The 27,497-nt window shown below is 31.0% G+C and overlaps 1 protein-coding gene and 2 long non-coding RNA genes across 9 annotated transcripts in view; 1 reads left to right on the top strand and 2 right to left on the bottom strand.

Annotated features, from left to right (window-relative positions):
* adgrl2b.1 (adhesion G protein-coupled receptor L2b, tandem duplicate 1) overlaps positions 1 to 27,497 on the top strand; it is a 235,089-nt gene that overhangs the window by 163,390 nt on the left and 44,202 nt on the right. For 4 of the 7 annotated variants that reach the window (NM_001366847.1, NM_001366848.1, XM_087238746.1 and 1 more), the window contains 4 exon segments: positions 12,031 to 12,214; positions 23,219 to 23,341; positions 24,469 to 24,674; positions 26,430 to 26,606. In NM_001366847.1, coding sequence (NP_001353776.1) covers positions 12,031 to 12,214; positions 23,219 to 23,341; positions 24,469 to 24,674; positions 26,430 to 26,606 — 690 coding nt within the window. 7 annotated transcript variants of the gene reach the window in all.
* Positions 20,475 to 22,972, bottom strand: LOC147846181 (uncharacterized). Its single transcript, XR_015478105.1, has 3 exons — positions 22,941 to 22,972; positions 21,256 to 22,447; positions 20,475 to 20,931 (listed from the first exon to the last, which is right to left on the bottom strand). It is a non-coding gene; the product is annotated as an uncharacterized LOC147846181 (long non-coding RNA).
* Positions 23,723 to 27,430, bottom strand: LOC147846182 (uncharacterized). The gene is made up of 2 exons (XR_015478099.1): positions 25,652 to 27,430; positions 23,723 to 25,426 (listed from the first exon to the last, which is right to left on the bottom strand). It is a non-coding gene; the product is annotated as an uncharacterized LOC147846182 (long non-coding RNA).

Here is a 27,497-nt window from a genome sequence, read left to right on the forward strand (position 1 = left end):
GGAATTGATTAACTAAATTGGCCAGTGTATGAGTGTGTTTGTGAATGTGTATGGGTGTTTCCTAGTACTGGGTTGTGGCTGTAAGGGCATCCACTGTATGAAACATATGCTGGAATAGTTGGTGGTTCATTCCACTGGTGTGACCCCTTGATAAATATGGGACTAAACAGGGGGAGGGGGTCAGGCTGGCCCACGAAATCAATGCGAAGACTCGTCTGTCACTGTGGTCTTTCAGCAATCAATCTCATGCTCTCCATGACCACCACATCATCTGCTCAGGGCTCAGGGTACGACCTGGTCCAGGATTATGGATACCTTAGCATCATCTTTTCACAGGTCTTGAATCGCATCAATGGCGCTGCATAGTCTCTAGGGGCCTCAGAATGGGTATCCCCTGATGTAAATAGAGAATGAAGAAAATAATTAGTGTAGCTGCTGTTCATAGTGTATATAAACAATATGCAAAAATGCAGTGCTATAAATGAAAATAGCAGTTATATAAACAAACATGTAAAGCATATGAGAGTTTCTAACACAATGTCAGGTGCGTTAAGACATGACGAGTGTGTCCTACAGGTGGTGGTCAAGCCCAGTGCACCTACATTCATCCATCATACTGTTATGCGATGCATTGTAAGTATGTTTTACTAAAAAGATAGGTCTTTAGTCTAGTTTTGAACTGCGAGAGTGTGTCTGAGCCTCGGACATTATTATGAATGCTATTCAAGAATTTAGGAACCATAAATGAGAATGCATGACCTCCTTTAGTGGACTTTGCTATTCTAGGTACAACCAGAAGCCCTGAATTTTGAGATCCTAAAGAGCAGGTTGGATTGTATTAAGACAGAAGGTTGGTTAGATAAACAGGAGCTTGATTATTTAAAGCTTTATAGGTGATAAGTAATATTTTATAATCAATACAGAACTTAACATGCAGTAAAATATTTTTTTAGTTCATATTTGTTTTCATTTCCATTTAGTTTAAAACTTAAATTAACCATATAAAAACTGTATATATATATGTATATATATATATATATATATATATATATATATATATATATATATATATATAAGTCCTCTTCTTCCTCCTCTTCGTCTTCTTCTCTGCTCCAGTAGTTCTGCAGTTCTCTCTCTTCAGTCTCTTATATAAGGCAGATCCACATTCAAAGCCATGTTTAATTGAAATGGATTTAATGGACAGGCTCTGCGGCATCCTTTCAGTCATATTTTTATACTCTCCATGACTTCAGCTTTGAAAATATTCAGATATTTCTCCAATTTGTCTTTGCACTGAAGACTTTAAAAGTTTCCTAGAACTCAAAATTGAATTAATAATTGACTGCTGCACTTTAAAAAAAAAAAAAGGTAAATCATTTAGGTGTGCATATTTTACTTTATTTTTATTTTATTTACTTGTTTATTTTTATTTATTTTGAATTAATTGTATTTACTTTTTATAATTTTATTTACTTTTTATTTTTATTTATTTATTTTCATCTATTTATTTTGTTTTATTTTTTATTTCGTTTTTCAATTATTTGTTTTTGTTTATTTGTTTATATTTTGAATGTGTTGTTCAGTGTTTAAGTTAGTAAATACATTACCTAACATTAAGCAATGGATCCTTTTTTTTCAAGTTACCTGATTAATTCAGTTTTTTAATTATTACTTTATGATTATTAATAAAATAAATTAATTTATTAAATAATTTTTTATTTTATTTTTGTTTCTTATGGCGCATTAGTCCATAATAGCAAATATACAAAATATTATAAATAATTTAGGTGTGCAAATTTTATTTTCGTTACTTATGGTCCATTAGTTCATATTAGTAATTATATTAACTAACATTAACCAAGTATGAACAGTTTTGTACAGCATTTATTAATTATAGTTTAGCATTTAATGCATTACAAAAATCCAAAATTGTTAACTAGAACTAAAAATTAACATCTGTATTTTAATTTGGCATTTATTTTATTATTACTATTCATATTATTATTTTTTTGTTAATTTATTTTATTTATTTATTTTTTATTTAATTTTATTTTATTTTAATTTATTTTATTTTATTATTTTATTTTATTTTATTTTATTTTAATATTTCTCGCTCCCATAAGATCCACCAATAGCAAACCACAACCATCCAGTCAATCCCTCATAAACAAAATCCAGTCCAGCCCTCATTTGTTCTCATTTTCTGAGCTGATTCAGTTTTCTACATCTCATAAAAGAGCAGAGAAGACGATCTCAAGTTCAGTTTCATGCTGTCTTTAATCTCCTCTGAACACTCTTTCAGCTTCAGTCGTGGGATGTTGGAATGGTCTTTCAGAAACAGTGGGTATAAATTACAGGCCTATTTTTGCGAAGCTCATTTATCTCTGTGAAGGTCAATTTCATAACCCTCATTCTGGGGGACCTAAATCCAAACAATACGTAATATTTTTGGCACGTTTCCCATAATTTCTCAGTCACGGCTTACTTGGCACTTGAACTACCAAGGCGGTTATTTTGACCTTTTTAAACTTTTGCAACTTAATAACTTTGTTGAAATAAATCCCACATATCTATTTATAGAAATATGTGTATATTTCTTTCAAACATAGTTATTTTTATTAAAATTCTACAACACAATAGAGCTGAATATTAAAATGACTGCATACGTTTCCGTATCTGCTACTTTTTTCTCGTGATTTTAACCCTTTCACGCTTACGATCACACTGGTGTGATCAGCCTTGGCTGATCCTTGAATCATACATTCACTCCGGTGTGATCAGCCTTGACTGGTCCCTGAGGCATACGATCACACCAGTGATCAGCTTTGGCTGGTCCCTGAACCATACGATCACACCGGTGTGATTAAAACGTTCAGAGCGCACGTCATCAACTGCTAAAACTCAAATCTGACTGTAAGAGGTGCGCATCGCTTGTCATAAATAACTATTTTTCCGTGCTAACATTTATTTTCGGTTTCAGACATTCAAATACACATAACTACAAGACAAAAACATTTAAGGCTTGTAAAATGCATGCGGATGTATATGAAGGCGGCAATATTCGTTTTCTTTTTGGCTTAGTCCCTTCATTAATCAGGGGTTGCCACAGCAGAATGAACCACCAACTATTCCAGCTTATGTTTTACGCAGTGAATGCCCTTCTAGCTGCAACCCACCACTGGGAAACACCCATTCACTCTCATTTACACACATACACTACGGGCAATTTAGCTTACCCAATTCATATATAGTGCATATGTTTGGACTGTGGGGGAAACCGAAGCACCCGGAGAAAACCCATGCCAACATGGGGAGAACATGCAAACTCCACACAGAAATGACAGCCAAGGCTTGAACCAGCGACCCATATATTGTTTATTAAGTTACACATTAATTGTCTTTTATTAGCATCTAGCCCTACCTGAACCCTAAACCCAACCCTCACGGTAATATAAAACATTATTTGTTGTACAGTGTCACAAAAATTATTCTATATTGACGTGAGTATCCTTAGCTGTATCCCATCTAGACTTCACTGCGCTGCAGGAGAAGGTGAAATCTAGTTGGGATAGTCTAGAATGGTCACACAAACAAACTCACAGAGAAGGGGCAAGCTGGAATATTTAAAACTTATGCGTTAAAGGGTTAAATATGAATGCCTCTGTTGCCTAGCAACTTCCTGCTAACAAAAACATGCATTTCCATGAGTAAATTTTCATTTTTGGGTGAACTGTCCCTTTAATGGATTACTTGAGTAGGCTAACTTGATGACTTGTAATGCAGTACACAGATGCATGGCTGAAGGTTTAGTGATTAATTCAATGCAGACAGATGTCTTTAAGAGGACTTTGGCTGAGTGTGGGTTGCAATAACGTCACATGATGCATCTGTGGAAAAAGTCTGTTAAGGGACTGTTTTACAGCATGATATTTTGGCCCAAGTGTGTTCAAGTACAGGGAAAAACCGAGAGACCACACAGCTACAGTCAACTTTATAACCTGTAAATGGATGAGGAATATAATGTCATTCATTAACCGCCTGTTTTAATGGTGGACACGCCAGAAGTATTACAACTGAATGCCATGTGGAGTTCAGAAAGCTGTTATTAAGCCGAGTTGAGATTCATGTGTGGACATAAAGTGGAGCTAAATGTTGTGCCTCACAGGACCATGATGCTTCATATAGGTGAAGTCAAAATTATTCGCCCTCCCTGTGTATTTCCCAAATGATGTTGCACAGATTCAGGAATTTCTCACAGTATTTTCTATAATATTTTTTCTTCTGGAGAAAGTCTTAATTGTTTTATTTCGGCTTGAATAAAAGCAGTTTTTAATTTATTTAAAGCCATTTTAAGGTCAATATTATTTGCCCTCCTAAGCAATATTAGTTTTAGATTGTCTCCAGAATAAATCACTGTTATACAATGACTTGCCTAATTACCCTAACTTTACCCTAATTACCCTAACCTACCCTTAGTGAAGCCTTTAAATGTCACTTTAAGCTGAGTCTATCTATCTATCTATCTATCTATCTATCTATCTATCTATCTATCTATCTATCTATCTATCTATCCATCCATCCATCCATCAATCCATCCATCCATCCATCCATATATCTATGTATCTATCCATCCATCCATCCATCTCTTCTTTCCATCCATCCATCCATCCATCCATCCATCCATCCATCCATCCATCCATCCATCATCTATCTATCTATCTATCTATCTATCTATCTATCTATCTATCTATCTATCTATCTATCTATCTATCTATCTATCTATCTATCTATCTATCTATCTATCTATCTATCTATCTATCTATCTATCCATTCATCCATCCATCTATTTGTGTATCCATCCATCCATCCATCCATATATCTATGTATCTATCTATCCATCCATCCATCCATCTATCCATCCATCCATCCATCTCTTCTTTCCATCCATCCATCCATCCATCCATCCATCCATCCATCCATCCATCCATCCATCCATCCATCCATCCATCCATCCATCCATCCATCCATCCATCTATCTATCTATCTATCTATCTATCTATCTATCTATCTATCTATCTATCTATCTATCTATCTATCTATCTATCTATCTATCTATCTATCTATCTATCTATCCATTCATCCATCCATCCATCTATTTGTGTATCCATCCATCCATCCATCCATCCATCCATCCATCCATCCATCCATCCATCCATCCATCCATCCATCCATCCATCCATCCATCCATCCATCCATCCATCCATCTATCTATCTATCTATCTATCTATCTATCTATCTATCTATCTATCTATCTATCTATCTATCTATCTATCTATCTATCTATCTATCTATCTATCTATCTATCTATCTATCCATTCATCCATCCATCTATTTGTGTATCCATCCATCCATCCATCCATATATCTATGTATCTATCTATCCATCCATCCATCTATCCATCCATCCATCCATCTCTTCTTTCCATCCATCCATCCATCCATCCATCTATCCATCTATCTATCTATCTATCTATCTATCTATCTATCTATCTATCTATCTATCTATCTATCTATCTATCTATCTATCTATCTATCTATCTATCTATCCATTCATCCATCCATCTATTTGTGTATCCATCCATCCATCCATATATCTATGTATCTATCCATCCATCCATCCATCCATCCATCCATCCATCCTGTATTATTTACTCTCCCTCTTGTTGTTTCAAACCTTTATGAGTTTTTTTTATTTTGCTAAACATTAAAAGAAGATGTTTTAAAGAAAGCTGAACACTTGTAACCATCTACTTAGTAGAAAAAACAAATACTGTGGGAGTCAATGGTTACTGGTTTCCAACAAAACATCTTCTTTTAATGTTTAACAGAATAAAGAAACTCATAGAGGTTTGTAACAAATGAAAAACAGAGTAAAACAGAGTTTTCATATGCAACTGAACTAACCCATTCAATGAGGTTTCTGTGCAACAGCAAAAAAAAAATTATAATAGAAAATATACTCTCACTGGCCACTTTATTAGGTACACTTTACTAGTAGAACTGCCTTAATCCTTCGTGGCGTAGATTCAACAAAGCTACTGGAAATATTCCTCAGAGATTTTGCTCCATATAGACATGATAGCATCACACAGTTGCTGCAGATTTGTCGGCTGCACATCCATGATGCCCACCACATCACCGAAGGTGCTCTATTGGATTGAGCTCTTGTGACTGTGGAGGCCATTTGAGTACAGTGAACTCATTGTCATGTTCAAGAAACCAGTCTGAGATGTTTCACGCTTTAAGACATGGTGTATTATCCTGCTGGAAGTAGCCATCAGAAGATGGAGACACTGTGCTAATTAAGGGATGGACATGGTCAGCAACAATACTCAGGTAGGCTGTGGCGTTGAAATGATGCTTGATTGTTACTAATGAGCACAAAGTGTGCCTTGAAAATCTCCCCCACACCATTACACCACCACCACCAGCCTGAACCGCTGATACAAGGCAGGATGGATCCATGCTTTCATGTTGTTGATGCCAAATTCTGAGCCGACCATCTGAATGTGGCAGCAGAAATGGAGACTCATCAGAGCAGCAACGTTTCTCCAATCTTCTATTGTCCAGTTTTGGTGAGCCTGTGTGAATTGTAGCCTCAGTTTCCTGTTCTTAGCTGACAGGAGCGGCACCCGGTGTGCTCTTCTGCTGCTGTAGCCCATCCGCCTCAAGGTTGGACGTGTTGTGTGTTCAGAGATGCTCTTCTGCAGAGCTCGGTTGTAGCGAGTGCTTATTTGAGTCACTGTTGCCTTTCTATCAGCTGGAACCAGTCTGGCCATTCTCCTCTGGCATCAACAAGGCATTTGCGCCCACAGGACTGCCGCTCACTGGATATTTCCTCTTTGTTTGAGCATTCTCTGTAAACCCTAGAGATGGTTGTGCGTGAAAATCCCAGTAGATCAGCAGTTTCTGAAATACTCAGAGCAGCCCGTCTGGCAGCAACAACCATGCCACGTTCAAAGTCACTTAAATCCCCTTTCTTCCCCATTCTGATGCTTGCTGTGAACTGCAGCAGATCGTCTTGACCATGTCTACATGCAGTGAGTTCCTGCCATGTGATTGGCTGATTAGAAATGTGCGTTAAAGAGCAGTTGGACAGGTGTACCTAATAAAGTGGCCGGTGAGTGTATATATTTGAATAGCGAAGTGTTTTTCAGCATGTGTTTAAACTGTCCTCTTCTGACCTGCGAAGCAAACACAGTTTCAGTGGAGTCTTTATGCAGGATAATAGAGAGACTCAATGCTCAGATCATTAAAGTGCAGCTCTCCTTCATCATGTGACTGACACACAGACTCTTATTTCTCCTGTTTCTCTTTCTCTTTTCCTCTGTGTGTGTTCCTGTGTGTGTGCGTGTGTGTGTGTGTTGTTTCTAATCTCCCGTCTTTGTGTTTGACAACTAAATAAAAAGCGTCAGAAAAGAGAGCGGACTTGCAGGGCGTATATGAAGGTACCTCCGGCCCGTCTCCACCTGCTCTGCTGCATGCAGCCTCTGTGTGTGTGTGTGTGTGTGTGTGTGTGTGTGTCTGCTGTTCCTCCTGAAGTCTCGCTCTGGTTTCTCTGTTGCCTTGCTCTGCTTTCCCATCATGCTCTGCTTCTGCACTCACTCTTAATGCTTGAGTGTGTGTTCTGCTGTAATGGACGTCCCGCAGTCATGGTGGCAGAGGTGTGTGTGTGTGCGTGCGTGCGCGCGCGTGTGTGTGTTTCACCTGCTCGGTTCACACTCCTGCTGTTCTGCAGATCTGTGTGTCCTCCACACATTTGTCTCCATGTTATTCACAACAGCGGTAATGAAGAAATAATGCTGAATCTCACACACACACACACACACACACACACACACACACACACACACACACACACACACACTGAAGAGATGAAGAAAATGAAGAAAAGACCACATGATGACACTTCATAGTTGTGTGTTTGTTTATTTGTTCTAGAAAAGGTGTCATTTTTCAGTCATGTTTATGTTCATTTGTAGACAGCACAACACTACACACTTAAAATGCTGGGTTGTCTTAAACCAACACTGGGTCAAATATGAACAAACCCTCTTTATGAGGGCAAAATCATTAACCCTCTTGTACAAAATATTAATTTTTTGTCAAATATTTGGCATAAAATACATGCATTTGTTTGTCTATTTATTTATTTATTTGTTTATTTGTTTGTTTGTTTGTGTTCATTTGTTTGTTTGTTTGTGTTCATTTGTTTGTTTGTTTTTTTGTCTGTCTGTTTGTTTGTTTATTTGTTTTTTGTCTGTCTGTTTGTTTATTTATATATTTTTTTGTTTGTCTGTTTATTGACCTAAAATGTTGTTTAAATATGCTAATGAGATATTGTTGTGTTAAATATGGGCTTATTTACATACAGAAGCATGCATAGAAATTTATATTGGATAAAATCATGTTCAAAATTGTTTGTCTGTTTATTTATTTATATGTTTGTTTACTTATTTGTTTGTTTGTCTGTCAGTGTATCTATTTATGTTTGTTTATTTATTTATCTATCTATTAATTTTCCTAGAATTTTGTTTAAATATGCTAATGAGGCATTGTTGTGTTAAATATGGGCTTATTTGCATACAGAAGCATGCATAGAAATTACTATATTTATTTATTTGTTTGTTTGTTTGTTTGTTTGTTTATTAATATGTTTATTATTTAGTTATTTATATATTTTTATTAATTAATAATTTATTTATCTGTTTGTTTGTTCATCTGTTTATTTATTTATTCGTTTGTTCATCTGTTTGTTCGTTTATTTATATGTTTGTTCATCTGTTTATTTGTTTGTTTGATAATTAATTTAGTCATTCATCAGATAATTTATTTATCTCTTTGTTTATTCATTTATTTATTTGTTTGTTTAACTGCCGTTTTATTTATTTATTATTCTGTTTATTTATTTATGTGTTTGTTCATCTTTTTGTTTATGTATTAGTCTATCTATCTATTATTTATTTATTTTTTTTTTTGTTAATCTGTTTGTTTATTTTTAAATTTATTTAGATATTGGTTTATTCATATGTTTATTCATTTATTTATTTGTTAACTTATTTATATATTCATGTATTTATTTATTTATCTGTTTGTTTGTTTATTTATTCATGTATATGTTTATTTATGTATTTATTTATCTGTTTGGCTATTGATTGATTAATTAATTAATTTATTTATTTATTTATTTATTTGTTTAATCCACTTAAATTTGTAAAAACAATTAGGTTAACTTAATCGATTTGTGTTTGGACAACATGAAGGAATTGTGTGGAACCCAGCATTTTTTACAGCATTTAAACTTATATATTTATATAAATGACACAAACGCATACATACATAAAAACTAAACCATACAAAACAATTTTGTTACCTAAATAAACAGATAAATAAATAAACTGACAATTTAATCTATATAATATAATTTCATAGAATAAAAAAATAATAATTGTTTTGATTCCGCTCATTTTAAACAATTACAATTATTTTGAGTGTTTGACAGCACTCATAAATTCATAAAACAACATAAACTAGTTCAACCTTATTGTAAAGTTTTACCCTAAACATTTAAACAGCAGCAGTGGTGTTTGCATTCTTTAGCTGAGCTGGTTTCTACCTGTAGAGTTTGGATAAAACATCCCATGTTCTGGAGTTTTCAGCAACACTTTTGTTATTGTTTTTATTTTTTGGCAGCGCTGCAGTTAGATCCCGTTACAGATAGGAAAGCAAAGCCGTACGTTATTGATTCCAAATAGGAAATTGAATCTGACAGTCCAGTTTTCTGAAGCGTCCCAGTGTTTCAGCGAGAGCTGAGTGGACTTTTAAAAGAGCAAAGAAGAACAGCAGGAGAAACCGTGAGGAATGCAGATGGAGGAAACTGTTGTTTTGAGACCTAAACATTAGGAATGTATACACATTTTTTCTATAGCCCTCTTAAGCAATGTTAGTTTTGGATTATCTACAGAATAAACCACTGTTATACAATGACTTGCCTAATTACCCTAACTTACCCTAGTTAAGCCTTTAAATGTCACTGAAGCTGAATACTAGTGTCTTGAAGAAATTCCAGTTTAATATTATGTACTGTCATCATGGCAAAGAGAAAAGAAATCAGTTATTAGAGATGAGTTATTAAAACTTTTATGATTGGAAATGTTTTAATAAAGTCTTCTCTTCGGTAAACAGAAATTGGGGAAATATATATATATATACGGGGGGCTTATAATTCAGCCTTCAACTGTATATATGTATATGTACAGTGCCTTGATCTGTTATAAACTAAGGCAGAAACACACACAAATATCACTGCAACTGTTGAATCATGAAGTCAAACAGCATATTTTACAGCAGTGACACTTTGGGAGGGTGTTTGATTTCCCATCATGCCTGTTTTTTTCAGCGTCTCGTCTCTCATTGGTTTCTCTCTCGTCTCCAGTGTATTCCCGGCGCTGCCTGATTTATTTTTCCTCCCAAAAATGGAAGGAAAAACAGCAACAGCCTGTCAGTTATGGTTTTATATGTCAGACACTTTCAGATTGAAAAACCTCATTTAAACCCTGTTTGTTTCTGTTTTTACAGTGATTGTCTTTGCATTGTTTTATTAAACTAAATTCAGGTCAAAGAAGACATAAAGATTTATTAATGATACCAATGAGAGCGTCCTGTCACTATAATCAATATATGGACTAAACACACTGCACACAGACATGAGCTCAAGCATTTTTGGTGATGCAATATATATCAGCCATACATAAACACCAATTCTAGCAGCATTTCAGCTGATTGTGCAACATCTTTTTCTCTATTGGAGCTGTCAGTGTCAGTATGATTAAAAAAATATTATTTATTTATTTATTTATTTATTTATTTATTTATTTATTTATTTCAATTTTATTTATTGAATCTTACTTTATTTATTTTAACATTTTTAATATTTAATTGTTTAATTTGATTAAATTTTACTGTTTTACTTTATTTAGTTTAACTTTTATTTAATTAAATTAATTTTTTTAATTATTATTTTACTTTACTTAATTTAATTGAATATTTATTTTTATTTATTTTTTTAAATGTAATTTTATTATTTTAAATTTTTTAATCTATTTTTTATTTTATTATTTTATTTTACTTTACTTTTTTTAATTTAATATTTATTTTATTTTATTTTTTAAATTGTATTTAAATTTACTTTATTATTTTACTTTATTTAATTTTGTATTTTATTTTGCTATTTTGTTTTACTTTACTTTTTAATTTAATATTTTTTATTTATTTTTTATTTTACTTCATTATTTTACTTTAAATGATTTTGTATTATTTAATTGTATTATTTAATTTTATTATTTTATTTGACTTCACTTTTTTAATTTAATATTTTTTTTTATTTTATTTCAATTTATTTTATTATTATAATTTATTTAATTTTGTATTATTTTATTTAATTTTACCATTTTAATTTACTTTACTTTTTAATTTAATATTTATTTTATTTTACTTTTTTTATTTTTACTTTTATTTTATTTTATTTTATTTTATTTTATTTTATTTTATTTTATTTTATTTTATTTTATTATGAAAGACATTTTTTTCTTGAGTGTGCCACACAGGTGAGTGGTCCTGACAAACCACCTGTGGAACACATCCTCTTTCATCTCTCTAACACTTTTTCAGACACTTGCATTTGACACTTTCTCAATGTCTCTGAAAATAAAACAGATGAGTGGGCTTGACAAACCACCTGTAGACAAAAGTGTCTACTAAAAGACTGAATGTGATGTAATTTGAATCTAATTTGGACTAGAAACAAGACAAAAACTCAATCATATTTGCACCAATGACCGCGTGGTTCTCCATCATGGCTGTTTTCTCATTGACTACTCCATGTGTTGCCTGCATTTCTACATGTTTTTCTTGGGAAAGGAAAGGCAAAAATGGTCTCGTCGGTGATTGGAGTTTATTTTCTTCATTTCAGGCCATCGTGGACACAGTTGACAACCTGCTAAGGCCAGAAGCGCTCAAATCCTGGGAAGACATGAACTCGACGGAGCAAACTCACGCTGCCACCATGCTGCTGGACACCCTGGAGGAAGGAGCGTTTGTGCTGGCGGACAACCTGATCGAGCCGGCGGTGGTGCGCATGCCTGCAGAAAACATCAGTGAGTCTTTACTACATTTATTTGGCCACAATCTTCTCTGTGTTTTTGCAAATGGAGTGATTTTTGGTGACAAGCCTTACACATATAATATTATGACACATATTCTGGGAAAATGCTTTCAAAAACAATATACTCTGGGCAAATTGACTCCTCTTTGGTGTCTGTTTTTGACCCATTGACTTCCATTATAATACATTTTTTTCATTGCAAAGCCATGCCAGCATATAATCATGTATTCTTCATTGTTGCTGGTTTTCCCTGTTGGAGGGAAGGGGTAGCATTTGTAATGTTTACTGTTTAGTTTTAATGCCACCAAATAAAAATTGTGCTAAATATGCCTGACAATTTTTTTTCTGGTATTTACACTATGTTTGACTAAATTATATTTTAACGTCTAATAATAATAATAAAAAATAATAACACTGACATTATTGTTAACAATAATGGCAAATATAATAATAATAATAATAATAATAATAATAATAATTAAACAAATAATAATAATAATAATAATAATAATAATAACAATAATAGTTGTTGTATAATTGTTATTATTAATGTTAATGTTATTATTATTTTTTTTTTAATTTTCATTTGTTTTTATTATTATTAATAATATTATTTTATTTTTATTATCATTATTTTTTTATTTTCAATATAATAATAATTATTATTATTTTCATTCGCATTATATTTATTATTATTGTTAATATTATTATTACTATTACTATTAATAATATTATTATTAGTGATGTTATTATTATTTTTATCATCATTATTATTATTGTTGTTATTTTTATTATTTTTGTATTTATTATTAATGTTATTATTATTATTATTATTATTATTATTATTACTTTTATTATTTTTATTATTATTATTGGTGTTGTTATTATTATTTTTATCTTTATTATTATTGTTGTTATTATTATTATTATTATTTATTTATTATTATTAATGTTATTATTATTATTATTATTATTATTATTATTATGTTTGTTATAATTATTGTTGTTGTTATTATAATTATTAATGTTATTGTTATTATTATTATTTCATTATTTGTGTTATTATTATGATAATATTAATAATAATTATTATTTTTATTATTATTATTATTATTATTATTACTATTATTATACAACTAATTAAATTATTGTAATGTAATGAAAAAGCCCCTTTTATCTTTAACTTATGAAAACATCCATAATTTACGACTTTCTGACTGCAGCTGAAATCTCTCAGTAGTTCTTCAGCACTCCTCTGCCCTTCCTCAGTCTAAATGAATATCAGCTGCCTCAATCCAACATCTACATTAGCAGGAGGATAAGGATGAACCCAGGGTGGACATTTCAGCAAGACAATGATACAAAACACAGCCGAGGAGACTCTCAGATGCTTTCAGAGAAAGAAAATCAAGCTGTAGAATGGCCCTGCCAATCACCTGAGCCGAATCCAATAGAGAATCCAAAATAAAGCTCAGATTTGATTGATGAGACCCACAGAATCATCAAGATTCTTACACTTTGTTAGAGAAACTATGTATGAGAGATGACTTTTAAGCTAAATAAGCCTTAATTGACAAAACATTCTGACACAAAAACCTACATGAAATTTAAAACCAAACAATTTGATGTCTGAAATCCTCTTTTGTCTTTGACTTTTGTAGACAGCCTGTCTTGCATTGCCAATGTCTTTCAAGTTTACTAATTCATTTTATTTTGGTGACAGACGAACGCTAAGCGCTCGAGACGTATGCGGTATAACTGCTGTTCTTTGCCAGTCCAGTTGAGTTTCACTTTTTATCCATCATTTGTAATTATAAAGATCACTACAAAGAAAAGAGTTTTGCATTTTGGACATTCGTCAAATTTAGGATAAAAGCAGATTTTCAGTGGGAACATCTGACATATGGCAAGCAGTTGTTAGCAGTGATTTTATTCAAAACATGCTAGAGGAGAACAACACACACACACACACACACACACACATGCGCACACACACACACACAATCCACTGAAAATGTTTGGGAAGAAAAATCTAGAAAGAATTATTTAGTTGTTTTTCTAAACTGAAACTGAGCAATGAATGAACAGTGAATAATGCACTCATCGTCAAAGCAATCATATATAATAATAATAATAATAATAGTTGTTGCTATTATTATATTAATTTAATATATATTTTAATTTATTATAGAAATGTATTAATTTTATATGATTATATTAAAATGAAAACATTATTTTTACAATAAAAATATAATATAGTATTTATAATTAAAATATTATAAATAATAATTATAGTAATACGAATAATATTGATATTTAATCAATAATAATATTAATAATTGTTATTATTGTTATTATATTATTTTGTATTATTTATTATATAAATTTATTCACTTTATATAATTACATTAAAATTAAAACATGAATTATGATAATATAATTATTATAATGCAATGTTTATAATATAATTAAAATTATATAAATAATAATTATAGTAATAGTAATAATAATAATAATAATACTTTTATATTTATTTTATATTATTAAATACATTTTGAATAATTACATTAATAGTAATATGTTAATAAAATATTTTAATTGTTATAATAATGTTATGCATGTTTTACAGTGCTCTTGGGTTTATTTGAATTCTGTATCTCTTGACGACTGCCGTTTTAAAGATCTGTGGCTCAGTGATCTTTTACTGTAATTAATCATTTTTTATATTTATTTTTGTATTATTGTTATTATTTATTGTTTTTAAAATATTTAATTGAATTTTATTTTATTATATATTTTTATTTCCTTTTACTTTATTTTATTTATTTTGCTTTATTTTTATTTTTTATTTAATTTGTTTAATTTAATTGTATTATTAGTTTATTCTTTTATTTTAATTTAATTAACTAAATTTTATTTAATATTTATTTTATTATTATAAGATACTTTATTTAATTTAATTTTGTTATTATTTTATTTTAATTTATTTTATTTTATTTCATATTTATTTTAATTTTTATTTATTTTTATTTCATGTTACCTTATTTTATTTATTTTACTTTAATTCAGTTTTATTAGTATTTTGTTATTGTATTTTAATTTAATTAACTTATTTAATATATTTAATTAAATTTTATTATTTTATTTTATTGGTTTTTTTTAATTTACTTTAATTTTATTTCATATTTATTTTATTTCAATATTTTACGTTACTTTATTTAATTGAATTATTATTTTATTTTCTTATTTTAACTTAATTTATTTTTATTTTATATTATTTACTTTACTTAATTAAATGTTATTTTATTACTTTATTTTAATTAACTTTATTTAAAATAAAATTTACGCTACTTTATTTAATTTAATTTCATTATTATTTAATTTAATTTAATTTTTTATTTTATTATTTTAATTTACTTTATTTTAATTAATTTTATTTAGTTCAAATAATGAAGTGACTCATTATTCGAAGTCTATTGAATGTGTGTGTATTGTTTCCATGCTCTCTCAGAGTGTGCATGAGTGTTAAATGCTCAGTGTTTTGCAGATGAATGTTGTGTTTCAGTGCATTGCTGCAGTGCGGCTGGAAAAGTCTCTGAAACCGGCATATTCAGGACAAAATCCTCAGCGGTAAACCAATAGTATAGAGAGAAGATGCATAATTAATTGCTCAGGCGAGAAGTGTGTTGGACAGTATATGCAGATCCAGCAGAACGTTCTCTCTCTCTCTGTCTCTCTCTCTCTCTCTCTCTCTCCCTTTCGCTCTCTCGCTCCAGAAACTCAAATCATCTGTTTTTGGAACATTTCAGTCTAAATCAATGTACAAGCAGCAATTGTATTGGCCATTTTCTCATCTGTGATTTATATTCAACAAATTAAGGATTTTTTCACAGTATTTGCTATAATATTTTTTTCTTCTGGAGAAAGTCTTATTTGTTTTATTATGAACAATGACTTTAGGACGCTGGACTACGGAGTTGAGGATACACGTGCAATACTTTATTCAACTGAGAATGGCCAGTCAGGCAATGGTCAACACAGGAGCAAAGCAGGAGCATGCAGGTTATCCAAAAGAGTAGTGGGGGTGACAGGCTAAGAGATCAGTTCAGGCGGCAAACAACATAAAACAATTAACACTAGTAAAGAAATAACACTTTGAAATGCTTACAGAAAACAGTGAACAAGACTCAGCCCTGATGTGTGTGTGTGTGTGTGTGTGTGTGAGCTGTGTAAATAGTCCGTGATGAGCTTCCATCTGCATGTGCACGCAATCAGCTGGTGAACTGCAACTGGTGTGTGTAAACAAGTATAATGGGATTTGTAGTTCTTTTATTGGCAGATTTGTAATTCTCCAGCGTTCTAGTCCGTACAAATCGCTGAAGAACTACAAATCTGCCATCAAAAGAACTACAAATCCCATCATACATCATTGTGACAAGGTTGCAGGTCATTGTATAACAGTGGTGTGTTCTGGAGACAATCCATACCAAATACTGCTTAAAGGGGCTAATAATATTGACCTTAAAATGGCTTTAAATAAATTAAGAACTGCTTTTCTTCTAGCTGAAATAAAACAAATGAGACTTTCTTCAGAAGTAAAAATATTATAGAAAATACTGTGAACATTTCCTGAATCTGTTCATCATCCTTTGGGAAATATCTGACAAAGACATTCACTGTATGGCGAATAATTCTGACTTTATCTGTACGCTGTCCCGGTCTTTTTAATCAGTGTGTGAGGAGCAGTGGAAGTGTGTGTTGTGGTCGGTGTTTTCAGCAGATCAGCTTTCCTAGAAGGAAAAGAAAAGACAAAGAGAAGCTTCACAACAGCAGCAGTTACAGAGTTTTTCCCGGCAGAGTCGATCTGGCTCAGAAAATCATTATTATTTCCAGCCTGAAGACGAGAAGTCAAGCTGAGAAACTGCTGGAGTTTACAGGGAACCGGCTTCAGTTTTGACCAACTAGGAGTCGGAATAATATTAATAATAATCCCTCTAAAATCAGTTACGTTGGTGTAATTTAAGCAGTGCAGTTGTGGAATATACAGTCGTGTAGTTTTAATTAGATTGTATTGCATTTTAAATGGTGAATAGATTATGTGTGAAATGTGCTGGGCAAAGATTTAATTTGAATTAATATATGTGTATATGTCTATTATGAATATGTAAATGCATACACACATACATAAAAACAAATCAATTTTAATCTACATAACATACATCATATTTGTATTTTTATGTGTTTACATCTCATAGAGAACAGTTAGTAAAATTTATTTTTATTTATTATGATGTTTATTTATAGTTTTATTTATTTATATATTTATTTATATTGTTACATTTTTATTTAATTTTCTTTTTTATTTAATTAACTCAAGTAAAATATCCAAAATGGCATGAATTTATTTAATTTTTGTTTATTATTATTTCTTTGTTTTATTTTTATTATATATATATATATATATATATATATATATATATATATATATATATATATATATATATATATATATATATATATATATATATATATATATATATATATATATATTTGTTTTTTTTAATATATATTTTTAGTAGTTTATTTAATGTATTTATAATGATTGCATTTTATTAACCCAAGTAAAATATTCAAAATGGCATACATTTATTTTATTTATTATTATAACTTTATTTATTTTATTTCTAATATTTTTTATTTTTGTTTACATATTTTTAAATATGTAATATATATTTTTACTTTTTACGTTGTATTCACTCAAGTAATATATTCAAAATGGCATGAATTAATTTTATTTTTTAATAAAATAAATTTATTTTTATTTACTATCATTTTCAATCAATTTTTTTTATTTATTTATATTTTGAAAAATTGTTTAATATATATATTTAATTATTACAAGTTATTCACTCAAGTAAGATATTCAAAATGGCCTCAATTTATTTAATTGATTTTTTATTTTCTATTATTTTAGATTTAGAAATTTGTTTAATATATTTTTTTTAATTATTAAATTTTAATTATTACTCAAGTAAAATATCCAAAATGTCATGAATGTATTTTAATTTATTAATTAATATTATTTTATTATTTAAATATATTTTTATTTATATATATTTAAAAATGTTTAGTATATATAGTATATATTTTTAATAATTACTTTTTTTACTTAAGTAAATATTCAAAATTGCATGAATTGATTTATTTTTTTATATTTTTTATTTTTTATTGATATTTATTTTTTATATTTTGTTACTTTGTTTATACTTAATGTATTTAATATATTTTTTACACTTACATTATTTTCACTCAAGTAAAATACTCAAAATGTCATGAACTTATTTTAAGTAATAGTTTTTTTTATTTATTATTTATTATATTTTATTATATATATATATTTTTTTATATTTTAAAAACACATTAAATATATTTTTAATTATTATATTTTTTTTCACTCAGGTAAAATATTCAAAAAGGCATGAATATATTTTATTTTATCCATTATTTATTATTACTTCTTTATTATATATTTTATATTTATTTATTTAGATTTTTACTAATCTATTTAATGTATTTTTTAAGGATTACATTTTATTAACTAAATATTCAAAATGGCATGAATTTATTTTATTTATTGTTTATTTACTATTATTTTTATAATATTTTATCATTTAATTACTGATATTCTGAAAGTGTATTTAATATATATTTTAATTATTGCAGTTTATTTACTCAAGTAAAATATTTAAAGTGTCATGAATGTATTTTAATTAATTAATATTATTTTATTATATTTAAAAATACTTAATATATTTTTTAATGATTACTTTTTTGTACTCAAGTAAAATATTTAAAATGGCATGAATTTCTATTATTCATTATATAATTAATTATTTCAATTAATTTATTATTGTTATTTATTACATTTTGTTATATGATTTTATTTATATTTTAAAAACATATTTATCATATTTTTAATTAATATATTTTTTCACTCAATTAAAATATTCAAAATGGCATGAATTTATTTATATTGTTTTATTTATTTATTTATTTATTTATTTTTAATTTAATTTAATTTTGTTCGTAAATCAAGGTCAAACTTTTAAGTGGAGCATACTTTAGATAAATAAATAAACCATTTTAAAAGTTTCATTTTGGATCTCTTCAAATAAACATCCATATTTTCCATCATTTATTAGCTCCACTGAAAAATTCTCCATTTGAAATGTCTCTTTCCTAATGAAGTCTGCATGTGTCCAGGTCTTCAGCTTTGCGTAATTGCACTCCAGCGTCTATTCAGATGATGATAATCACTCATCATAATTAGTTTCTGATCACTGGATTTACACACATCATTTCCCGTTCGCCAAACATTGCGCTGATGTATAAAGTGTGTGTTTCCTATGGACAGCAGATATTGTTTATTCAGTGTTTATTCAGTGCGTTCATGAAGCGCCAGCGGCTCTTTCACAAACCTCAGTTTACCGAAACCTGACGCAATGTTTAATATGCATCGATAAAATAGAATGCAATACATATTTCATACATTCTCTTTGTATTTTATCTGAGTTTACTGCAATAGAACTCTGTTTAAATCTGCATGATGAATGTGAAGAGAGATAATGTAAAAACCGTCTGCTCTGAAACATGACTAACAGATCATGTGTATTAATCCAATGGGACGTCTGTGTGTGTGCGCGCGCCTGTGTGTGTGTGTGCGCGCGCCTGTGTGTGTGTGTGTGTGTGTGTGTGTGTGTGTGTGTGTGTGTGTGTGTGTGTGTGTGTGTGTGTGTGTGCGTGCGTGCGTGCGTGCGTGTGTGTGTGTGTGTGTGTGTGATCTGATTTCACCATCACTGTGTCTGTCTGAGAATATATGTAGAAGCTCAGACAGACTGAGGCCATAAAAACTGACAGATCAAATATAGGGCCAAGTGTAATGGGAAAACACTGGTAAATATTTGCAAAAATGTTAGAGTGTATTTACAATCCAAGAGCAAATTATTATTATCCCTCCAGTCAAATTTAAATATTTTTTATAGTAATAAAGGTGTATAAAGTATAATACCATGGATATAATAATATTTTTTTTTATTATTATTTAAAATACTATAGAAGGCAGTGGTTAACATTCTTCGAAATATCTTCTTTTGTGTTTAACAGAATAAACATGTAACTATTGACTTCCATAGTAGAAAAAACATATACTGTAAAAGTCGATGGTTACCGGATTTCAACATTCTTCTAGATATATTCTTTTGTTTTAACAGAATAAACCTGTAACCATTGACTTCCATAGTAGGAAAAACAAATGCTATACAAGTCAATGGTTACCGGATTTCAATATTCTTCAAAACAGCTACTTTTGTGATTAACAGAATAAACCTGTAACTATTGACTTCCATTGTAGGAAAAACAAAAATTATAAAAGTCAATGGTTACAGGTTTACAACCTTCTTTGAAATATCTTCTTTTGTGTTTAACAGAATAAACCTGTTACTATTGACTTCCATGGTAGAAAAATCAAGTACTGTAAAAGTCGGTGGTTACCGGATTTCAACATTCTTTAAAATGTCTTCTTTTGTGTTTAACAGAATAAACCTGTAACCATTGACTTCCATAGTAGAAAAAACAAATACTGTAAAAGTCGATGGTTACCGGATTTCAACATTCTTCTAAATATCTTCTTTTGTGTTAAACAGAATAAACCTGTAACTATTGACTTCCATAGTAGGAAAAACAAATGCTATACAAGTCAATGGTTACCGGATTTCAACAATCTTCAAAACATCTACTTTTGTGTTTAACAGAATAAACCTGTAACTATTGACTTCCATTGTAGGAAAAACAAAAACTTTACAAGTCAATGGTTACCGGTTTTCAACCTTCTTTGAAATATCTTCTTTTGTGTTTAACAGAATAAACCTGTTACTATTGACTTCCATGGTAGAAAAATCAAGTACTGTAAAAGTCGGTGGTTACCGGATTTCAACATTCTTTAAAATGTCTTCTTTTGTGTTTAACAGAATAAACCTGTAACCATTGACTTTCATAGTAGAAAAAATCAAATACTATAAAAGTCGATGATTACTGGTTTTTAGCATTCTTTAAAATATCTTTGATATTGACTTCCAAAGTATTTCTTTTTCCTACTATTAAAATCTATGGTTACAGGCTCTATCTGTTAAACACTAAAGAAGATATTTTGAAGAATGTTGAAAACAGTTAACCATTAACTTGCATAGTATTTGTTTTTGTACACAATTTTAGTTAATCATAATAACTACATTTTTTAAAGCTGCTGTTTAAAGTCTGTTTACTGTAATCTTTACTGTAACTCCATCCAAAATCCGCCTGATTTTTTGTGTGCTGGTATCTTTCTGCTGGTGTCAGACAAAAGAGAATCAACCCTGGAACATAGCTCAGATCTTCTGCTTTCACATCAAAAGACAAACCAATGTCACAAAGCCCAGTCTGGAGGATGTGGGAAAGAATGCCTCAACATTCAGTTAATAGTAATGAATGAGCTGTTTTTAATTAAGGAGCCAGTGGGAACAGCATTTATTGTACTTTATTTCGTATTTGGGAATTGTGTGATGTGGTAGAAACACTATTATTTGGGCTGAAGTGCATTAGGAAGCTTTTAAACACAATTATATTGCTTTCATCTTGAGTCGCTCTCTTTACAGTGTCTTGTTTTAATGAAATCACCTCACACTGGTTTAATGGAACAGTTATTAAAGGAATAGTTCACTCAAAAACTGAAAAATCCTCATCGTTCACTCACATTTCACTTGTCACCAATTGTTTTGAGTTTTCTTTATGCTGTTAAACACAAAAAGAAGATATTTTGAAGAATGTTAAAAACCAATAACCATTGTCTTCTGTTGTGTTTGTTTGTCCTACTATGAAAGTCAATGGTTGCAGGAGTATTCTGTCAAACAAAAAAGAAGATATTTTGTAGAATGTTGAAAACCGGTAACCATTGACTTCTGTAGTACTTGTTTTTCCTACTATGGAAGTCAATGGCCACAGGTTTTTTCTGTTAAACACCAAAAAATATATTTTGTAGAATGTTGAAAACCTGTAACCATTGACTTCTGTACTATTTGTTTGTCCTACTATGAAAGTCAATGGTTGCAAGTGTATTCAGTTAAACAAAAAAGATAATTTGAAAAAAGATAAAACCAATAACCATTGACTTTTATAGTATTTGTTTTTCCTACTATGGAAGTCAATGGTTACAGGTTTTTTCTGTTAAACACCAAAGAAGATATTTTAAAGAATGTTGAAAACCGGTAACCATTGACTTCTATACTATTTGTTTGTCCTACTATGAAAGTCAATGGTTGCAAGTGTATTCAGTTAAACAAAAAAGATCATTTGAAAAAAGTTAAAAATCAGTAACCATTGACTTTTATAGTATTTGTTTTTCCTACTATGGAAGTCAATGGTTACAGGTTTTTTCTGTTAAACACCAAAGAAGATATTTTAAAGAATGTTGAAAACCTGTAACCATTGACTTCTATAGTATTTGTTTTTTCCTACCACAAAAGACAATGGTTGCAGGTTTATTCTGTTAAACAAAAGAGAAGATATTTTGAAAAAGACTGAAAACCGGTAACCATTGACTTTTATGGTATTTTTTTTACTATAAAAGTCAATGGTTACATATTCAAATGTGTAACCATTGCCTTCCATAGTTTTTTATTTCCTACCATAAAGTCAATGGTTGCAGGTGTATTCTGTTAAACACAAAAGAAGCTATTTTGAAGAATGTTAAAAACCAGAAACCGTTGAAGTCCATAGTATGTTTTATTCCCCACTATAAGTTTTCTAACATTTTTCAAAATATCTTCTTTTGCGTTTAACTGAAAAAGCAAAGTCATAAAGGTTTTTTTTAGGTGTAATTTCCATCTAACCTGAAGAATGTAAGAAAGTGTCTCTTTTTTCCTCAATAATAGTTCATGTCTTTGTATTTTGTGTCTCTATTCAGTGTTGGATGTGTACGTGTTGAGCACCGACGGACAAATCCAGGACTTCAGGTTTCCACAAACCAGCAAAAGAGGAGCCACCATTCAGCTCTCTGCCAACATGGTCAAACTCAACAGCAAAAACGGTAAAAATAAACAAACACAAGCTCATGCTCATTTTAAATGCTTAGAGCTTCGGATGCTTAGTTAAAGGGGTAGTTCACCCAAAAAATAAAACTGCATCCTTGAGTAGTTTCAGACCCTTAGAAGTATTCGGTCACAGTTTATTTTAATGTACAACTCATGCTATTAACAAACCGTGAACTAAGAATTTTAGCTTAATAAACTACTAATTAGCTGGTTATTGATAGTTATCAAGGTAATAGTTGGCGTTAGGTATTGGGTAGGGTTAGGCATGCAGAATAGATCATACTTTACAAGTGCTCATTTTTTTTCTTCTGTTGAACACAATAGAAGATATTTTGAATAAAAATATTCAATTGATTCAACAACAACAAACGTATTCAGCAGGTTAATTTTTTTATTTTGTACATTGGAACATTCTTCAAAATATCTTATTTTATGTTTGGTAATTTTGTCGTTTAAACTTTTTGGAATTTAATCAGTTTGTTCAAATAAAACCCATATAACTACCTTGACATTTTCTAAACATGTGTACAATTTCAGGAATTTAAGCACTTGAAAGCACTTTTAGCTTAGCATAGATCATTGAATCAGATTAGACCATTAGCATCTCATTCAAAAATTTCTGAAATTGTGCTGCAGCAGAACCAATGAAAACACGTAGCTTTTGAAAATAGTTAACAGCACTGCGTATTATAATTGCTTCTGCTGCAGCCATTGTACCGCAGCAAAATTCCTTCATTACGCCGGAATGAGAGTATAAAATAGTTCCTATCCATATAGTTCCTATCCAGACTAAAAAATAGCAACTTTTCATTTTCTGTCGGTCATAGTACATTAAGAAACTACAGAAGGGTCAAGCTGTAAGTAGAAAGATTATCAAAACCCTTGTTTGTGCATGAGATGCTAACGGTCTAATTCGATTCAATGATCTATGCTAAGCTAAGCTAAAAGTGCTCCCACCAGACTTGGACGTAGTCTGAAAGGATTCAGAAATCTAAACTATTAAACTGTACAATTAATTGGATTTTTTCTTAAATGCCACGTGACCCAGATTGTTTGAGGTCGATAGGCTCCATTCATTTTTCCAGCCAAGTGTTAATGGTCTGTTGTCATGTGTTTGTTCTAGGTGTCGCCAAGCTGGTTTTCGTGCTTTATAAGCACTTGGGACATTTCCTGAGTACTGAAAACGCCACAGTGAGGCTGATGGGAGACGGAGGCCTCAGAAACCACACTCTCACCGTCAACTCACACATCCTGTCCGCATCCATCAACAAAGAGTCCAGCCGCGTGTTCGTGTCCGAGCCCGTCATATTCACTCTCGAGCATCTGGACGTAAGAAATCAATTTTTTGTTTGCTCATTTAAAGGATTAGCACAGTGTGCATTGATCATTTTTTTGTAGGTTAGATCAGTGTTTCCCAACCGTGTTCCTATTTTGGATGTCTCCCTTATCTGACCCATTAACTTCAGGTTGATTCAGGTGTGTTTGATTAGGGAGAGGTTGAAAATGTGTACTGTTGGTGTGCCTTCAGGAACAGGGTTGGGAAACACTGGCCTAGATTGTGTAATACATATGCATGCCTCGTTAAACTATACATACATTTGAAATGAAAATGATTAGCCTTTTTGTTAATATCTTTTTCAAACATTTAAAAAATGATGTTTAACAGATTTTGCACAGTATTTCCTATAATATTTTTTCTTCTGGAGAAAGTCTTATTTGTGTTATTTTGGATGGAATAAAAGCAGTTTTTATAAAATGTGTTAAGGTCAATATTATTAGCCCCCTTTAAACTATATTTGAGTTTCCTTATTCTGTTGAAGACAAAAAGAAGATATTTGGTAGAATATTGAAAACTGGTAACCATTGACTTCCAAAGAATTTATTTTTCCTACTATGGAAGTCAATGGTTACCAGTTTTCAACCTTTTTCAAAATATCTTCTTTTTAACAGAATAAACCTGTATCCATTGACTTTCATAGTGGGAAAAATAAATACGTTGGAAGTCAATGGTTACAGGTTTATTCTGTTAAACACAAAAGAAGATATGTTGAAGAATGTTAAAAACCGGTAACCATTTACTTCTATATTAGGAAAAAGAAATACTATGAAAGTCAATGGTTACCAGTTTTCAACATTCTTCAAAATATCTTCTTTCTAACAGAATAAACCTGTATCCATTGACTTTCATAGTGGAAAAAATAAATACGTTGGAAGTCAATAGTTACAGGTTTGTTCTGTTAAACACAAAAGAAGATATTAGAAACCAGTTGAATGTTGAAGAATGTTAAAAACCGGTCACCATTTACTTCTATATTAGGAAAAAGAAATACTATGAAAGTCAATGGTTACCAGTTTTCAACATTCTTCAAAATATCTTCTTTCTAACAGAATAAACCTGTATCCATTGACTTTCATAGTGGGAAAAATTAATACGTTGGAAGTCAATAGTTACAGGTTTATTCTGTTAAACACAAAAGAAGATATTAGAAACCGGTTGAATGTTGAAGAATGTTAAAAACCGGTCACCATTTACTTCTATATTAGGAAAAAGAAATACTACGAAAGTCAATGGTTACCAGTTTTCAACATCCTTCAAAATATCGACTTTCATGTTTAACAGAATAAACCTGTAACCATTGACTTCCATAGTATTTCTTCTTCCTACTATGAAAGCCAATGGATACAGGTTTATTCTGTTAAACACAAAAGAAGATATTTTGAAGAATGTTGAAAACCGGTAACCATTGACTTCCATAGTATTTCTTTTTCCTACTATGACATATTTGCAGTATTTCCCTTAATATCTTGTCTTTTAGGAAACGTTTTTTGTCTGCAGACTGTGTTTTTTATGCAGTGTGGTTATAAAAATAGATGATAAATGTTTACCATTACCATTTTTTATAAAAAATATTTTTGCATAATAGGTACTCTTTAAAGTGGACATATATTATAGACTGTTGATTAAGGAAAAGATTTGTTTGATTATGAAACTTTGTGCCAATATTATTAAGAAGTGTGAATCCCGAAGGCTTGCAGATAGCTTTGCAAAGGTTTTAATAACCCCACATTGTCTCTATTTGCCAGACGGAGAACTACTTTAACCCGAACTGCTCGTTTTGGAACTATTCAGAGAGGAGCATGTCCGGTTACTGGTCCACACAGGGCTGCAAACTCTTATCCACGAACAAAACACACACCACCTGTTCCTGCAGTCACCTGACCAACTTCGCAATCCTGATGGTGCATCGAGATTCACATGCGGTGAGTGTCAGATCAAGGCCGAGAAGTCAAAACAAGGCCACAAGCCGAGTGCCCTAGTCTCCCACCAGTGACTATATACAGCCATATCACACTGCTGCTCGCGTGATATTGTGTTTATACAACAGTTTGACGCCATAATTGTTTATATAAAAAAGTCTCAAAACCCTTTTGTATGAGGAACTACTTTCTTCCGCCGTTTATTCACATCTGCAGCTGACAAAAACCCTTGCTACTTCACCAACGTCATTTAGAGCTAGTATCTGAATGATTCTCTAGCGTAATGTCTAAAGTGATGACAAAACTGCTGATTTTGCTCACAATTTAAGATTATAAGACCGAACAGCATGAAATGCCATCAGTCTAGAGACGTTTCCCAGTATTCTCACCGTCGCCCTGAGGAGCATCTTGGTGCTATATTCCGGCACACTTAACCACTAGGCTATTGGTGCCGACATATGCATTTATTTTTACCTAATTATCCCAACAACTCCCATATGATTCATTTAGCGATTCACTGGTTCCCAAACCCCTCCTTAGTGCGAAGCTAATCTGTGCTGATTGGACGATTACCCAGTCTTTGATGATTGCTCAACTGCGCTCAGCAAGAGACAGAGAGAAACGCCCACCACGGCTATGAAGTAGCACAGAGTATGTGAGAGCTCAATGCAGGAGTGCAGTAAAGCAATGCAGTTTAACACTACTCTTCACACTAACCCCAGGTAATAACAATGACACGCATTCAGTATTAATCCACAGAGTGGCAGAAGTTGAACTATTTTGAAAATGCACTGTGAGGAACAGCTGATGGTGGCCATAGCAAACAGCAGAGGATCGCGAGTTCAGAAACGCATTAACATTGGTAAAGGAAGAACACGCGTCACGTTTTCAACG

The sequence above is a fragment of the Danio rerio genome, chromosome 2 (assembly GCF_052040795.2).
Source record: "Danio rerio strain M-AB ecotype USA chromosome 2, GRCz13ab, whole genome shotgun sequence".
In the NCBI taxonomy this organism is placed as follows: domain Eukaryota; kingdom Metazoa; phylum Chordata; class Actinopteri; order Cypriniformes; family Danionidae; genus Danio; species Danio rerio.